Here is a 17,875-nt window from a genome sequence, read left to right on the forward strand (position 1 = left end):
CGCTTTACTTCTGATCAGCAATGTCTCTGGCAATTTGCACCCAGGAATGAGAGTTCCCAGCCAAGTTATCAAGCCCTGAAAAGCAAAAGCAGTCAAAAAAAGCTTTGCTGTCCTTTTTGGGTGGCTGTGCTGCAGAGACCTGTGCCAGAAGGGGGACAGGGCTGATGACCAATGGCCAGTTTTCACATAAAGCCTGGAAATCCTTGGCTACGAAAGAGGGAGAGACTTGAGAGATGCCAATAAGGAACAATCAACAGCAAAATGGGCCCTGGTGCTGGTATGAGGCCCTGGGTGAGCCAGCTCTGTCCTGGGTTTCCCCAGGCAGGGGAAGCCCTGGCAGCAGTGAGCCTCTCCAGTGCGAACTGGTGCTGCTTGAAGTTTTACTGAGCCTTTGTCATTAATTAAGGTGCCATCACACCCCAGCAGCTTGCATGGTTTATAAACCCACCTTCAATCGCAACTCTGGCTCTTCTCTTGACGGCCATCTCAGCTGAGCCCCCTGCCCAGCTTGGGGTGGCCGAGCTCAACCGTGCCCAGGGGATGCGTTCCCCAGCAGGTTTGTCGCTGCTGGCTCCCACCATCCCATTCATTCCCTGGCAGCAGCAGGGAGCAGCTGGGCAAGGTGGGATGGGAAAACCCTCCCACAGAACGGAAGGAACATCTTGGTTAAGCCAACATCTGCTGGGACCCAAATAGCACAGGTCCAAATCCTGCCTGCCTTCTTTATGCCTGCCACACACATTTGGGGTTTAACACTAACACCATCACACAGATAGGTAACTTAATGTATCCCACATTTTTGTGTTTCGGGGTTCTTTTTGGTGATGGACTGCACTGCCACAGCCAGTAAATGTCTATAATTTTCTCACTGAAAAAGGAGATATTTTTGTTCTTTTGTCAAAGGGAAATGCTCTGCAGCATCCTTGCCCTGGGCCAGGAGCTGTGCTGCTGCTGAGGCAATTAAAACCATGGGAAACCAGGGAGGGAGAAAGGGAATGCACTAGATAAAGCTCACAGTTCAGCTGTGCAGGCCTTATCCTCCCAGAAAATTTCAGGGTAAAAAAAAAAATACTGAATAAATAGAGGGAAGGACAGTTGAGCTCAGTCCAGCCCAGCCAGGTGTCTGAGCAGTTGAGATTAGAAACTGGGCAGGAAAATCACCACGCTGCCTGCATCAGGGCAGGGCAGCACCAGTGCAGCGCTTCTCTTTGCAGCTCCCATCCCTGGACATCCAGCAGCATATTTCAGGAAATAAAGAATGGTAACAGTAGGGGAAAAAAGGAATCAGAGGGCAAATGGTGCAGGCAGACCCATCTCTCCCACCTGCCATGCCACGGCCACTCTCTCAGCAGGGTCTGGGGTAATATTGTCTCTATAGACCAAGAAATGGGGTGTAGGAGGGTAAAAGCCTTTGTCACCAATAGGCAATTATTTTTGTTCACTCCCAAGCTACATCACACACTCCTCACGCTTACCCCAACTTTCATGCATTACAAAGTAAGATGTTCAGCTCCTAAGGAACTCAGTGATATGAAAGAGCCCTCAGGTACCAGCCGCTTGTAAGTGATGTGCAGGAGAGCTGTGGGAGAGCCCTGCCGCTGCCAGGTTTCCCACTGTCTGCACCATATGGCAAGTCAGGATGGAGAAATTCAAGATAACAGGGGAGTCAGGGGCTATGGGACAGAGAGCACAGAAAAATAAAGTTAAGTTCAGCCTGAACAGCCAGAGCTCCTCCTGGCCACCCAAAGTCTGGGACCATCCATGCTGAGAGAAAGGGCACATTCCATCTTCTATCAAGCACTTATCCACTCACCAGATCCACTAGAAGTTCATTAAGGAGGTGAAAACTCCTGTTGTTTTCTGGGTTTTATTTGATTACTGTGAAACAGAAGACACTATCAAGGAGAGAGGACTGGTTTTTAAGTAAGGGCCCCGGAGTCAGGGGAGAAAGCTGAGGGGGGCATGCAAAACAAAGCCCCTATTAACTTTGGTCCTGACTTTCAGGTCACGCATATTCAGTTCTTTCTACCTGGGAATGAAGACGTTAATTGGAGCTGACAGCTTTCATAGGTTTCCCCATTAGCAATATTTTCAGCCCCAGTAGGGCCCAAGTCTTCAAACACTTTCCCAAGGGAAGGTTTTAACCTTTCTTTTGAAACATCTCATGCCACTTGGAGGGGAAAAAAAAGAAGAGAGTTTTTTGGCTCGAGGCACACTGAGCCCCAGCTGTGCAGAACTCCCGGCTCCTCTGAACAGGGGAACAGGAGCAACAGGGAAAGAAAACTGGGGAGAGGCAGCCTAGACCAGACCCTGGCACTGTGCAGCAGCATCACCCCTCCGGGTCCCCAACTGTCCCTGCCCTGGTGATGGGCTCTGGGCACAGCTGAGCCCCAGGGGGTGTTCTGTGGAGTTTCTGGCTCTGGTCCCTGTCATGAGGCTGATCTTCACCACAGAGACAGAACCACATTCCAGTACTCAGAACCAGGGGTCAATCAGACACGTCCCATGCCATGCAGATGCCCAACCCTGCTGTCCTCATGCCAGCAGTGGGCTCAGGACCCATCCACGGATGATCTCTAGAGCAGTGACCAAAATGTTTCCTTAAGCCCTTTTTCTGCTACAGATCAGATCCTACACATCAGTATTTTGCTAGCTTGCAGCTGGTTTCTTTACATACTTTTATCATCCATATGTAATTTATTGTCTTCAAATGGAGAAAAAGCCTCAAAGAAACCACATTTAATGCTGTCTCCTGCCTAGGACTGAAAACTAGGCAAATTGCTTACTTTCCATATAAATATATGGCTAGTGTGCCTATATACATAAGCCATTAAAAATAATATCATTTTATTTACATGTATTATCCATATATAAAAAAAATATAACCAGAGATGACAGTATTTTTTATTTTAGAAACCTGCTCCAACACACACATTCCACTTACAACACCACCATTATTCCCACCAAGTTGTGCAGTTTCTCCCCGAGTGGAAGTGTATTTTAGCTGAAAGCTGAGCTGACACCTGAGGAAGCAATCACAAATTCCTAGCAGAGCCTCAGTTATTTACACCATTGTACCCAATGTAATCACTCTGGAAAATCTTAGTTTTGAAATCTTATGTTTCTAAGGTGGTGACATCGTGGGAGACCAGACACATTTACGAGGATGCTTTTACTCATCTTTACAGGCAGTGGCTGAGATGGGGCAGCCCAGGGCTGTCTGTCATGGCTGCTTTGGTGCTGTGAGACCCTGGGGCTTTGCTGGAGCGGGGACAGAAGGAACACATCATTCCCAAGAGAGGGCAGGGACCAGAGCGGGAGGCAGCCCCCTCTGCACAGGGCTTCTTGAAAAGCCACCTGGATGCCATGGGGCTGTGGGGGACTGGAGGTCACGCCACAGGGGCTCTGCAGGGAGCATTGGATTTATTGCATTTGACTGGGTCCAGCAGTGCCCTTGCAGCCACATCCCCTGAAGGAGAAGCATGTTTTTGCCTCAGTAGCACTGCGCTTCCCTTGGGCCTTGGCACCATCACAGCCTCACTTGCACCCAAGCCCTGCAAATTCACCCTCATGTAAGGACAGGGTCCCACCTCCCTGCTAAGTAACACAGACAAGGCACACCAAGGCCACCACCACAACCATGCACATCTCCCTAGACATGATTTACCTGGAAGACAAAAGTACCTGTGTGGTGCCAGCACAGAAGAGGACATCAGCAGTGACTGTTGGAACAAGTGTCACCTCAGTAGGAAACAGGGTCACACCAAAAGCTGTGAGCAATCCCCACCAGGGAAGGTTTGTGAGGGCAGGCTGACCCTCAGCTGGTGCACATAAGCCTTCACCTTCCTTTGTTGTAGTTCATTCAGCCCAAAGCAGCCAAGACCAAACTCCACTCACCTGCTGTGTGAAGGTGCGGGGTGCTGAGTGACTCCATGCGGTGATGCTGTCTGGTTGATGGGGCTGGCTGAAGGGCAGGGGGTGCACACAGCCTGCCTGGGGACCCAAAAACCAGTGGGGTCAATAAAACGAACTCTCCCAGGCATTTGATTCCCCAACACACCTTTTTAATCCACAGCAGATCAGGGTAAAACCAGGTCCTTTAGCAAAAGACCCCATGTCCCAGGCAGTCACTGCTACTCAAGCACTAGAAAGCTGGAGAAGCCTCCACATGCTGTTTGCTGTTTATTTTAGAGGAGACAAAAATAGAGCACACAAGAGGCATTTTGTATAACTTAACAGAAGATAACACTTTTCCTCCACTCTTCACAAGTGAACTGGCAGAATAATTTCCTACACATGGTTGCTTTTTGGTGCTAATGGTTTAGTGTATTGGCAAAATCATGAGTTTCCTCTAATACACCGTGATAACTGATCTGAAACCCAAAGCCAGGCTCAGGCTTGGGGGGCTTCTTTGCTGTTTAACACAGCTCCCATTGCTGTCTGCCCATGGAGAGGGTGAGCACCAGGTTCATCCCCGTGGACTCCAGGGGGGATATTGCAGCCAGGGTCTGGCTGGGGATGCTGAGCAGCTCCACGGCTCTCACCACCCATGCCATGTCCTGGCTGTTCTTCCCTGCCACTGGAGAGGTGACCCAAAGTGAGGGGAGCTCGGGCAGCACCAGCAGCCTCAGTCCAGGGCCAGCGAGGGGATCTTGCAGACGAAGGGGAAGGCTCTGCTGCAGGCGTTGTCGTTCCAGGAGCGCAGTGCTATCCCCCGAAAGAAACAAGGTGTTAGATGAGAAAAGGCTTGAGGAGGTATCTGTGCATCGCCCTCAGGACTGGGACCTCCTGCCATGGTGGGAGGCTTTCCCTGGATGTGCTTCCATTTGCACTGCTCCCAGCCATGTCCCCTCACAGCATCCCCATCCCTGTCCTGGGGATGCTGGCAGGGATTCCTGACCCAGGCTCAAACATGGTAGCGCAGAGGTAGCTGCAAACACAGCTCCGTACCCTACGAAACATTAACAGGCTGTTCATGGACCAGGCATTTAGGTATGTCCAGGGAGCCTGAATACACCTGACTGGTCTCACTGGCAATGGGGGTGTAAAATGGGATTTTTGCAAAAGCAGAGATTTTTGCACAGTGAGATGCCCCTGGCCTGAGCGAGGGAGGGAAAAGCTGTCAAAGCAATGGGTGTTTCCATGGGCCTCCTGTGTGGGAGAGGAAATAGGAAAATTTGACCTTTGGCTAAATTTGGTGATTCTCCCAAGTGGATGATGCTCCCCTCCTGCTGCTGCTATGGGAGAGGGAGATGGGCTGGGAGCAGAGGGAAAGCGAGCATGTGTGTGTATGTATGTACGTGGTGAAAGAGGAAATACATCCCTTCTCTTCAATGAAAAGAGAAAATAATAATAAAAAATTAAAATGCAAATCCTCAGCCTGCCAGCAACCTCTTCAGAATAAATGAGGGTTTAGTGTATTGACATGCAAGTAAGACTTAAGGTGCCCTCAACACCAGGCACCTCAACAGCACTCACCGCTGCTGTGCCGGTACCAGATCTGCACGCAGTCCTCCTCCTCCGGGATGGAGTGGATCCCGTCATCGGGCTGACTGCCATCCCAGTAGTGGTAGTCATAGGAGGAGCCATCTGTCCACTCAAAGTGACCCTCCTGGTGCAGGGTGAGAGGAGAAAGGCCATGTTCACAGAGCAGCACTTGCAGAGTTGGGGTCCTGCTCCCATGTACATCCATCCCCAGTACCACACAGCCCGGGACATGGGAAGAGGCTGTCACCACTCAGCAAAGGCCAAATGGCTTGTCTGCATTTTACAACTGCAAACTTACCCTGGAAAGCCCCAGTATTCGGTGTTCTCACCAGGGGAAGCCCAGAAATTAAACCCATATATTTTTTAACACATCCACCCAATTCTGTGTTCCTTTTCCTTTTCCATTGCTTTCCCAATATCTACAAAACATTTGCTGGCATCAGACTGTTCTCCTGATGGTCTCAATTTTTCTTTGTTGCATATTAGACTATCTATTCCCAATGTCAGCTTTGAAAAGCTACAGACTATCACAAGAAAGCAGTGAAACTTGGTGATATTTGACATTGGAGATGTTTTTAGTTTATTTGCTCTTCTTGGACCAGCAGTACAATACTCCTTCTATTAACCCGTTCATAAAATACGGTGAATAAGCAGTAATTATCAGTCTATCAATTCCAGTAACACTTATCATTCCAAAGCAGACCGGAGGGGATGAAATTACAACTTTCCCCCATGTGCTGCACCACAGACCCTACACCACTACCTATCAATGGGGCTATAAGGAATAAAGAAGAAAACCAAGTGGCTTTCCCAGGGGAAAATGTGGGGCAGTGAAATTCTCAAAGCCATTCCCCACAGGGTTGCAGGGAGCTCTCACCTGCCGCAGGTCATTGAGTCCTGTCCAGATGTCGGTGGGGATACCCGGCACACGGCTGTTCACCAGGTCATACACAAAGACGTTTTCTTCCCAGCTGGAAAAAAGAGCAATATGGAGCCACTGAGGGGGTGTGTCAGGCAAATGGTCAGTCATGCCCTAAGCATTTGCCCTGTGGCATGGCCAAATGGGTTCCTGTCATCTAATTGCTGCTGATTGCTTTCCTGGGTGTGTGCAAGAGGTGTGTAGTGTGGGAGAGCTGGGGGAGAGGGAATGGAGGAAAAAGCCTGTGTAATCATGTTGTATTTCTATCCCTTTTTCAAGAATAAAAACCACAGTTTGAGGAAATTTAGGGAATACTACATCAGTTTTCCTGCCAGGCCAGGAAAAGGCATTTTTTACATCACTTTAGTGTGCCCAGTGCATCAGAGTTGACCCAGTTGCTGCTGCAGAGGGATGCTGAGGCTGGGACATGACCCTGCAGCTGGCCCAGAGGTTGTGCTGTGGGCATGAGACTTTGTCCCCATTTGTCTTCTTCCCCAGGCTGTGCCAGAGTGGGATAACATGTCTCTGCACCCCTCACCTGTGGATGGAGGTCAGCTTGGCTGATCTGATGCCAATGGAGAACTCGGCACAATAGAGGTCTGCTTCAGCCCAGGTCTTGTTGATGGGGAAGTACCGGTAGCAATGGCCCTCATACTCTGTCCAGAAGAGCGGGCAGGAGTAGGCATGAACAGGCTCCGGCATGGCTGGGGGCAGAGCAGAAGACATCCAGCAGCTGATGGTAAAGCAGAGTGGCTGGGCAGCCGAGCAGGCAGTGAAGGCAACAGTGCCCAGCCTGGCTCTCCCTCACTCAGGGCAAATAACCACCAAACACACGCATGGTAAAAACAACTGTTGCAGAAACCACACAGAAGTTTGCAAAAGCCAAACCACATTTTGTAAAATGGGTTCCTCAGTTTTAGCATCTGCCTAAATAAGGGTGAACAGTTCAAACCAGTTTGACATTGGTTCAATCAGAGAGTGCTTGAAACAAAGGCAGTGATATTTGCTGCTGGGAAAACCAAGATAAGGCTCCTGTCACCTCTACCAGGCACTACTGGAGCAGCAGTGCTTGGATGGGAGCTGACAGCCAGGGGCTGCAGGGTTATGGCCACGATCTGCCCTCCTGCAAGACCAACTTGCACCTCCTTCCTCGAGTAACCCCCTCACCATCCCCTGTGTTCCTGGGTCCAGACACAGCCGTACATGTACGCACGTGTTCAGGTTCAGGCCCATAAATAGCTGGGTGAGGAGCATGCTGCCGGGAGCGGTGCCAGCCTATCTGACTCCCACCGCCAGATAAGAGCTGGAGCCCATGGAGCTGATCCTCATCCCTCACCACCTTTCAGCACAGCAGGGAAGTTACCCAAAAAGAGGCCATTCAGGGGCAGGACACATTTCTGGAGCCTTTGCAGTTGCCGCTGTGTAAACACTGCAGCTGTGTTAAGACATCCCTCTGACCTCCCCCAAGTCACGCTCCCCACATCTTGCAGGGAGGATGCAGCACACACACACCACACCACCCAGCACTAATGCAAATGCAGCCCCCAAATCTTGTGTCACATTGGCTTAACTCTCTTAACTCCTGGTGTTAGAGCCTTGGGCAACTGCCAGCTCCCCCAGAGTCAGTTCCTGCGTCTCCATGGGGTCCTGGTCCATGGTCAGTGCTGCTGCTGGAGTGAGGCGGGCAGGACAGGGGGAGCAGGGGTTGATGGCAGATGTCAGATGCCATGAAATTATCCAAGCAGGTAACAGGTTCAAGCCTGGAGAGGTCAGGGTGGTGCTACAGCACCGTGGATACTGAGGGGCTGGGGAATGGCTTTCCCTGAGGGTGAGGAGAGCAAAACCCCACCAGCAGCTGCATAGGTTGTGGAAGCAGTGGTGGCAGCATCACCATGGGGAACAGGAGATGTGAGGTGAATTCCAAGCAGTGGTGGGAGCGTTCCCAGAGCTGAATCCTTCCCTGCACTAGTGCTGACAGCTCCAGATGATAACTTCGTATTTCATCAGCTCTTTCCACGCAGGGATCTCTGAGTGTTTCACAAACAGCCGCCAGCCAGCCCTTGGGTCCCTCCTGTCATACACACTCCCCAGGCAATAAACCACAGACGCAAAGAGCCTTTTTTTTTCACCTCCTGAGAAAGGGGCAGAGGCCAAGCTGACTGCAGAGCCCTGTGGGGCTATCACCCCTGGACACCCCCTCTGGAGGATTCATAGCTGGGAGCAGCTCTGCACCTCACAGCAACAAGCCCACCAAGAGCAAAGAGGAGCTTGAGGGGCTCTCCCATCCTCATGGGCTGCAGAGGAAAAAGATAAGACATACCAGGCTGGGGAAGAAGAATAGTTTTAGGGGAGGGCAGCCAACCTGCAGCCAGCTCAATGGCAATGCAGGATTCAGCTCTCTGAATCGTACATGGCCATCCTTGCATTTGGAAAACCCTTAGAACAGCCCCAGGAAATGCAAATTATTCTACTGTAGCAATAGAGCAGAAGGACCAGGAACACGATTTCCTGGGACCCACGCCCTCCTTCCGCTGTGATGCTGGCCAGGGGTTCCTGTCCCCACCAAAAGCAAAGCAGAGCCAGGGAAGACGGTCAAACCCATGGGATGAGGCTGTAGCTTCACCACCATAACACAGATGAACCATGTTCCCCCCATTCAGGATAGGACTGGTTGCTGCTCCCTCCTGCTGAGGGCACCCCGGGGGTCTGCAGCAGACAGGCACCACCAGCTCCTGAAGCAACTGGGATTTATTACAGAGACCATGCAGCTCCTCGACGAACTCTTCACCTCCAGCAGCATGGTGGCAAAATTCACAGGGCTTAACCCAGCAGCATCCCAGCAAACGGGGCCCTTCGCTCCCAAGTGCTAATTGCACCAGGAGTCCTGGTGCCCTGGCTCTGAGCCACTTCCATCGGCTCCCCTGTTGCCCAGGAAAATCACCTTCCTTCTGTTCAGAGGAGCTGAAACTGAGTCAGAGAATGAGACAGTCCTTCTTTGTTATTCCGTACTGCTTCCCATTAGGTAGTATTAATTTGATGAGCTTCAGTGAACCAGAGGTGCCTGGAGGAATTTAAGGTTAAATATACCAAAAAGGTAAATACAGGAGGTCAGCATTTAATTAGCATCTTTTCTCTTAGGTCAGGATCAGAGGCTTTGGCTGTCTCTTTGGAGAACTATTGCTCCCCGTTTTACAGGCAGGAACAATTGGGGGTGCTGCTTTATTGGGGGTCTTCCTTCCTTTGCTTATTTACAGTGCAGCAGTTTTAATGTCAGGGCCATGTTTTAACACAGCACCAGCAAAATAGATGTCCTGACCTGGCTGAGGATAAGATTCATATCAGGCAGCTGTTACTAACTCAGAAAAGCTGGAAAACAAGAATTTTGGGTCAGAAAAAGAGTTTCATGCTCTGTGCGTTTGTGTCAGTGCCAACAAAACTGGAGCCTTTTATTTTCTTTACTAGGTGAGACCCACTGCAGAACCACCAGGAAAATCACTTGAGAATGTCTTGCAGAAGCTGGCACTGCTCTGACAGAAACTTTCTCTTCCCCACATGGCGAGTTTCCAATTAGAAGTAATTCACTGCGAAAATCCCAACCGGTATCATAAGTTGTTTTTATTCCAGGATGCTACTGATAAAGATAAAATACCAACTGTGTGGCTCCCACTGATGCAGCTAGTGAAGACCAGGCTTTTTCCTGAACAGCTTCGTCCCAAGGTGCAATGGTGCCTCGCCTCCAGTGATCTGCAGATTTGAGATACGAATTTGGAGCTAGGACAGGATTGGCAAGAGATGCCCATGCAAAGAAGAATCCTTGGGGGTTTGCAGCTCCATCAAAGGGCAGCAGAGCAGATCAGATCAGTGCTGGCAGCAGATGCTCTTCTTGTTGCAAAGCATTGAAGAGCTCTTTTTCATCAATAGCTGATGACTTACCACAAAGTTTAGATACATTAAGAGACACCTCACTGAAAGGCATGGTCTTGAAATACCTTGGCACATCCATACGCTAATGCTGCCATCTGACCTGAAAAAAGCAAGTGAACCTCTTCAGCTTTTGGCAAGTAGCTGGGTTTGGAGGGTGTCCATCAACACTCAAGAGGCTTATCTGAAGTTAATGCCAATGGAGAAGAGCTGAGGAGATCTCTATTGCATGGAAGGCTGGGTCATTTCCAGGGCAGAGCTGCCTGCAGAGCCCCTCTGCTGGTGATGCCAAGAGCAAGTGATGGGGAACCCTCCCCAGCTGACGGTCAGAGCTGGGTCTCAGGACAAGCATCGTGGTGTTCACCAACACCGAATCACCTCTAACCCACACAGGACCACAGGGAAGGCCAGCAGCATGGCTTTATCCAATGTTGGCACTGATGGGGCAGAGGGCAGTTATAGCAGATGGGTGAGACAACAGGGCTGGGACAGGGGAGCCCCAGGACAGCTTCAGCTAGGGGGTTCAAAGTGCCAGCTGAACCGGACTTCCATCCCACCACAGCCTCAACACAACCAGCCCACACACTCTTTATTGAATAAACCTTAAGTATAAGGGGTTAAAACAGGGGTTCTATGGGCAGGAGCATGTAGCAGGGGCTGAGACAGCACTATTGTGTGATGTCATCCATGGCTTTAGGAGCACATCCTTAAGCCCTGACACTATAGTCATTACAGACAAACAATCCCACCTTCATGTTACTTACAGTATTTGTCTTTCATTAAGAGATGACAAAGTCTCACGCTTAACATACACCTTCAAAACAAGCAGATCAGGGATGGGGTTTTGGCCTCTGTGTGCCTGGGGGGACATACGGAGCTGCAGGGGATGGTATCCACTGATGGACGTGAAGCTCATTTAATAACTGGGCAATATTTTACACTCTCTAAAGAGGTTCTTTAGGCACATGTTACAAATTTCTAAGTAAAATATTAAACACCAGTTGAAGCACATTGGAAGTGACATCCTTTCACACAGTGGGCTTTGCTTTTTAGACTCCTGTAATGAAACCAAGCTGGTTTTACAGCTTCCAATCTTCTGCCAGGTACGTTCGGCATTGTGAGGCTACAGCAGACACCACAGCAGCCCTCCTGCAGCCGGCACTAATAGATAGGAGTTATCTTGCAGAGGTTTTTTTCCTCCTTAATTAGTTTTGGCCAAGCTCCCACAGATCAGGTGTCTGGCAGGAAAGCTGGGCTAGTATCGATCTTTTTTTCTCACAAACTCACTGAACGACACTCCAGGAGTCCCTTTCTGCTCACATTCCCAAATAAATCTAAGCAGCGTGCGAACAAACTAAGAGCAGCGACTCTCACTTGCACGAACCCCATCAAAAAGTTCACAAGAACATGACATATAGCAGTCACCATCACCAACAGCTCAGGAAAATAAGGAGGAAATAAGAGGAATCACATATTTGTGGCCACTTTTCACACATAGTAAGCATGAGTAAAAAAATGAGGAGCCACAGTGGACGCCCCAGCCTGTCCTGCCAGGCTGTGTGGCTGCCCTGCTCCCGTGCCCCCCCCAGCCTGTCCTGCCAGGCTGTGTGGCTGCACTGCTCACACGTGTGCCTCCCTGCAGTTATTTCTGCCCCTGCCATCTGCACACGATGGGGACAGCTGAAGGTCCACAGCACCATGCCACGCGAGCACACGTTGCTGAAGGTGAAAGTGCAGTCTCTCGCACACAGAAACAAAGCCAGCCCAGAGACAACCTCTGTAGCCCAGGAGAGAGAGGCTGGTGCTGCTCTTGGCATGTCCCTGCAAGAAAGTTGGTTTCAAGGCAAGTCAGAGGTTTGTGGAGCAGTCAGAGAAAGGAGGAAGCCAGTTGCTGACCCTGCAGGAGGTACACACCCTCCTTTCCCAACTAAAGCCACCACAGTTTAGGGTTACCTTTACCCCCAGCCGCGATCAATGCTTTGCACTCACCTTGGCTGATCTTTATGTTGGTCTGGGGGAAAGCCTGGGCAGCGAGCAACGCCGCGGAGAGGAGAGCGCACACATCCCACGCGGTGCCCATGGCCTGGGAGGAAGGACAGAGCTCCCCAGCCCCGCAGGCAGCCGGCTCCCGAGGTCAGCGCTCTGTCCGGGACCTCCCGGCTGTGCCAGGGAAGCGGCCGGCGCGGAGCTGGATATAGGCACTGTGCTGCTCCCTCCCCCAAAACAGCGGCTCTCCCGGCAACACACACCTCCCACCCGCGCTGCCAGATCCCGGTCGCGCTCATCGCATCCCACCCCGAGGGACCTGCGCCCAGACCTTCGCTCACAGCCTGGCTCATGGGGTGCACATCTCCTCCCAGAGAACCTTTGTCACACGCTGCAAGCAAGCGAGGAAATCCCTTATCTACCCCCAGTTGCTTCCTGAGACATGATTACATGTTCCCAGTTGAGCACTGCCCAGCTGGCTGCCTTCCCTGCAGGGATGCTGGTGGGCATCAGCAGCCAGGCACAGAGAGGGGCTCAAGACAGACCTTCCCCTTGGGAAGACTGAAAAACGTGCCTCTTTTTGCCTACTGTGCATCAAGCACAGGACAGGGTTAGGAGCTGGAAGCAACGGCTGTGTTAACACAAGGGAAGCTGCAGTTGCCCGGCACCCCAGGTCAGAAAAAAAGGGGTGTCCAGGGCTGCAGGGGAGCACGGCCTTGTGCACAGCCTGTAATTCTGAGATTTAACCAGTTTTGTGCTTTTGTTTATTTATTTATTTATAACCAGGGACAGGCAATGCTTTGACACAATAAAACATCTTGGAAGAGGGCACCACCACGTGTGCCACAGGTATGAGGCTGGTTTGGGAACTCACACTCTGCCCATCTACAGGTCCATGCAGTCCTGTAACAGCAGAAAACCTTCAGCAGTCCGTACTGTTAACAGTCAGTATTACCTAGCATGTCTCCTTCATGTGCTCAAACTGGTTTTGGAAATAAACTCTGGATTTTCAAAAATGTTGTATGAAGTCCTGTTGTAGCTGTCGCACTGGTCAGGGAAACAGTGTAGGCAAAATACTATGGAATTTTGTGGTCCTGCTCCATTTTCAATTTATGCCTTAAATCAGCATTGAATGAACTGCTTAGGAACACACTCAATGGTATTCCCTTTTTATTATCAGCTACAGGTGAAAGTTTTCAGCATTTTCTGGGACTTCAGTTGGGATGACCAGTTTTTACAGGTGCAATTCAAGTAGAAACAGTTTGGGGTGACACAAAGATTTCAGTACAGTAAAACATCCAGACTTACTCCAGAGACAGTAACTAATTCAACCAACTTTCATATATTAAATTTTCTTTGCATTAAGTAAAACTTTCTAAGAAAACTCCTCCCCCTGTCCTCCTATTTGCAATTCCATACATTCATCTGAACTGTATGTCTCAAGGAAAAGCCTAATGATGTATCAGAGCACTAAAAATGAAGGAATTCTGATTATTAGAAACCAAGGCATGCCTTCTCCCTTCTTAACTGTGTGCCATCCCCAGATACAACCAGTGTTGCAAGCAATTATCAGCAAACTATGAAACAAAACTCTTAGAGCATATTAATCTACTCCCAAAGCACAAGTGTTTATGCTTAAAAAGGGAGACCCAGATTAACTTCAACGCTGTTTCTAGCAGCAGACCCACCACAGCAGCATCCCCCCAGCGCAGGGGGAGCACCGAGCCCCCCATGCCCAGCACAGCAGCTGGAAACCAGCTTTGCTCCCAGCACAAGGAGAGTACACACACGTCGTGCACACAGAGCTGGCTGCAGCTCCAGCTGCACTTGGGGTTATCTGCTGATTCCACAAAGCATGAGATGAGTTTTACCTGCTGGCTGCAGCCCCAGGAGCACAGCCACGTCTCATGTACTCAGCCCTTCTGCTCCTCTCCCTCCTCATGCTGTTTTCTTATTGCCCTCCAGGTTGGGAGCTCCTCAGTGTGCTTCCATCCTGTTTTTAATGACCTCTCCTCAGGGTTCCCTTACCAATGTTTGGCATCATATGTACATGACACCCCCTCCCTGTGAAGCAGATACCTCATGGCTCCAAGGACAGACTCATGGACAAGAGTGCCTTCTGTTAACTTTCATACCCAGTGCTTGAGGAAAGAATGTGGCAGGTCTCAGATCAGCTTCCACAGATGCCAGAGCTTTTGCTGCTGCCCACAGACACCACATGGAAGAACCTTAATGTCAATGGCAGTGACTGCTGAAACCACAGCCCCCTGTCTGAGCCTTTTTGAGTTACAGGAAGAGATTGGCCTCCTACAGTGCATGTTTTCCCAGGACACCCCATGGGCTCACTCTCCACCATGATTTGTTGATGAGACAAAACAGGAGGAAGCCAGAGAACAGAGGTTTGCCATCAACCTCATTGCAAGACAGAGGAGGAATTTCACCTTGCAGAGAGGCAGGTTAGAACTGAAACCTGCCATCCAAAATACTCTCAGAAAGAGGATGCCTATGGACAGCCCTGCAGCAACCACTGTCCCCACCACTCTGTGCTGCCAACACATGTAGCTGTGCTGGAGCCATGTGCTGTGGTCAGTGAGGAGGGAAGGTGTTTCACGAGGGGACAGCATGCACAACCACACCAACAAGGTAAGCTCCTACCTGTATTCACCCCTAGCCACAGCAACTGGGAGAAGGTTCAGCAACAAGGTCACCAAGGCCCTTTTTTGCCATCTTCTATCCAAAGCCATGCTGTGCTCTGCCCAGGAGCAGGGTGTCTGCACTTTCACTCTCCCCCAGCCACTGAGAGATGACTTCTAAATGCAGAATGGAGACAGCATCTCTTGCAGCCTCCTTTCATTCTCTGCATTCCTTCCTCCACAATGACAGGGTCACCATATCAGACTTGGGTGTTGCATGGAGAACACACATGATGATGCTCTGAGCGCAGAAGAGAACAAAACACCCACAGCAATGTAAACTGGAGCAGGTCCCAGGCCAAAGGTATGCTGCAGGGATCTCTGGTATCAGAGTTACAACACAGACCTTCACACTGGAGCACAGACATCCTGGACAACAGCTAGGATATTGACCAACACAGACATCTGCCCAAACAAGCACTAAGCTTTTTAAGACTCGCCTGTCCCTAACCACAGCAACTAAACAACAAATGGAGGTGAAATAGTCACATGTATGTATTGTTTTCTTTCTAAAAATCAAAATATTAAAAGTAAGGAGGTAACAGGATTTCGTTCTGGGCTGCACTTGATGAGCAGAGGGGAGGGAGATGGCTGCTGCCTGCCGTACCACATGCCAGCTCTGGATGGTTATCTCTGGAACCCAGGGACCAGCATGGCTGCAGGAAGGCTCTGCGCTGCAGGGTGCATGGAGCGGTCCATGGGCCTGAGCCACTGCAGAGGCCATGGGCTACCCCCAGCAACTTCATAGGTCACCTAAGTAGCAGACACAGCCAGAGCCCAGGGCCCTTCCACACCTCTGTTCCACCACAGCAGCACTGATGTGGCAGCAGAGCCAACCCATCCATAAACCACTGTGAGGTTTCCCAGTCCAACACAGATAAATACTACTGACAGACAGAACAGATCCCTTCTCCTCCAAAATGAAGATATGGAAAGACAATAAACTCATGAGCCAGCCCCTGCTCTCTTCAGGGTGATGGCCTTTCTGCTCCATTTCTTGAATGGGCTGTAAGCAAGACACAGATTTTTATGCAGTCTCAATATTAATAAATAGAGCAATAAAAAATAATAATTGAAGCCCACCCCTGCAAATAACCAAAACCCAGAGCCTGGTGCAGAGACTTGACATGTCCAACCTGCAGAGTGTCAAATGTATTCTGGTTGGGAACCATGCAGGGCCAAGCCAATGGACCTGACTGATCTCCATCAGCCAGTCCCCAGTTTCTCTCAAATGGTTCATCTGCAGTGAATAACAAGAGAGTAAAAGCCAACATTTTGGCTTTTCTTGTGCCATAAACATGACTGATGGAGCTCCACACAAAGACAGATTCTGCCAGCAAGTATCACCCCAGTCTACGTGCCACAATTAAATAGAATTTTATTTTCAATAAATATACAATCTGCATTATACCAGACAATATGCTGTGAAAAAATAAAATGTACAGAAGCAACCAACAGGACAGCTTGACCATAGCTAAGTTCACTTGGTGACCTGGAGAACTACCTGGGTTAACACACACAACACAGAAAGAGCCACTGCAGTCTGTGAGAGAATTAAAATTGTGTATTTTGGGTCTTCTTAACCGCAAAAGTCCCCACAGCAGGTTTCTTTTGCACAACACAGGTTTGAAAAGACATGAGCTGGCTTTCCCAGTACAAATGCTATTGGAAATGTTTACTTTGCTACATCATCACTGTATCTACTTGACACACACAGGCTGCTATCGAGTGGCAAGTCTCACCGCTGACATGACATCGGACCTGTTTGACGCGGGGCCACGGGGCCGCACGCGTGCCCCAGCACACACATGTACGCGTACGTACTAACAGGAGCTTAATTCTGTTAAAACTAGTACAAGGACAAAACTGGAGTCAGAATCGATTTCACCACAGGTTCTACCGCTTAAAAAAATATTCTAGCCTAATTACCACGTTCACCAACGAGAGCACACAGGTACTTATATCTCCGAGAGGATGAGCCATGGATTGGGACTGGAAGGACAGCGGAGGCAACTCCCAACTCCTCCACCCGCTCAGCACTTGCTGCAGCACCTCCATGCACAGCCCTGCCACGCTCTGCCACATGGGATGCGAACAGCCGAGCGGTGCTGGGTGCAAGCAGCGAGAGGTCCAGCCAGGAGGGACGCTGGTGGCCCCAGGGGAACAGCCAGGACCCAGTGGAACATGGTTCACAGAGGCCAGCGCAGCCGGTTGGGTGCCGGCAACCGCTTCAATCCAACAGAGCTGCTGTGGGGTGCATGTAGGGTGTGAGGTGGGGTGGTTCGGTTGGTGGTTTACTCTTTTGCCTTGTCCACCTTCTTGGCCTGGCTGCTGTTAGTCCCCACCTCATGTTACCTCCAGGGATGCTGGAGACACGCGGTCGCACTCCTCCCGGGACCGCAGGCTGTGCCACTGCTCCACGGCCGTCCGGTGCGCATTGAGCATCCGGCGCCAGTGGTTGGACTCGGGGGCCCCTGTTGAGTACTGCCCAATCACGATCCTCCCGATGAAGTCGTTGCTGCTCTTCACATTGTGCCCATACACTGGAGAGAGCCGAGACAGACACTGGTCAGGGTAACAGCATTGCTTGTCCACCCACAGCCCTGCCCCTGGAAAGCCAAACATCTGCAAATGCCCCCTCACACAGCACACCAGACGCTAGTGGTTTTGGTATATAACTCAAAAATGTTAGAGAGACCAAATCAAGAGTGTGAAAGGGATAAGACAAGCTGTACTAGTGACTGAAATACAATTCACATCAAACAAGACACAAAACCAAGACACAAATCCACAGTTATCATGGTATTTAGCAAGAACAGGTAAAGTAGAATCATGGAATGGTTTGGGCTGGAAGGGACCTTAAAACTCA

At 50.2% G+C, this 17,875-nt stretch overlaps 1 protein-coding gene across 1 annotated transcript; it reads right to left on the bottom strand.

Moving 5' to 3' along the window:
* Positions 1 to 4,615: 4,615 nt before the first annotated feature.
* On the bottom strand, positions 4,616 to 17,549 carry CLEC19A (C-type lectin domain family 19, member A; the record flags this gene model as incomplete). Its single annotated transcript, XM_010013258.1, has 6 exons — positions 4,616 to 4,707; positions 5,479 to 5,611; positions 6,365 to 6,458; positions 6,945 to 7,110; positions 12,317 to 12,410; positions 17,362 to 17,549. Coding segments are annotated over 6 exons (755 nt in total), but the record flags the coding sequence as incomplete, so codon positions are not given.
* Between the last annotated feature and the right edge of the window lie 326 nt (positions 17,550 to 17,875).

Source organism: Nestor notabilis, unplaced genomic scaffold (genome assembly GCF_000696875.1).
Source record: "Nestor notabilis isolate BGI_N333 unplaced genomic scaffold, ASM69687v1 scaffold27600, whole genome shotgun sequence".
Classification (NCBI taxonomy): domain Eukaryota; kingdom Metazoa; phylum Chordata; class Aves; order Psittaciformes; family Psittacidae; genus Nestor; species Nestor notabilis.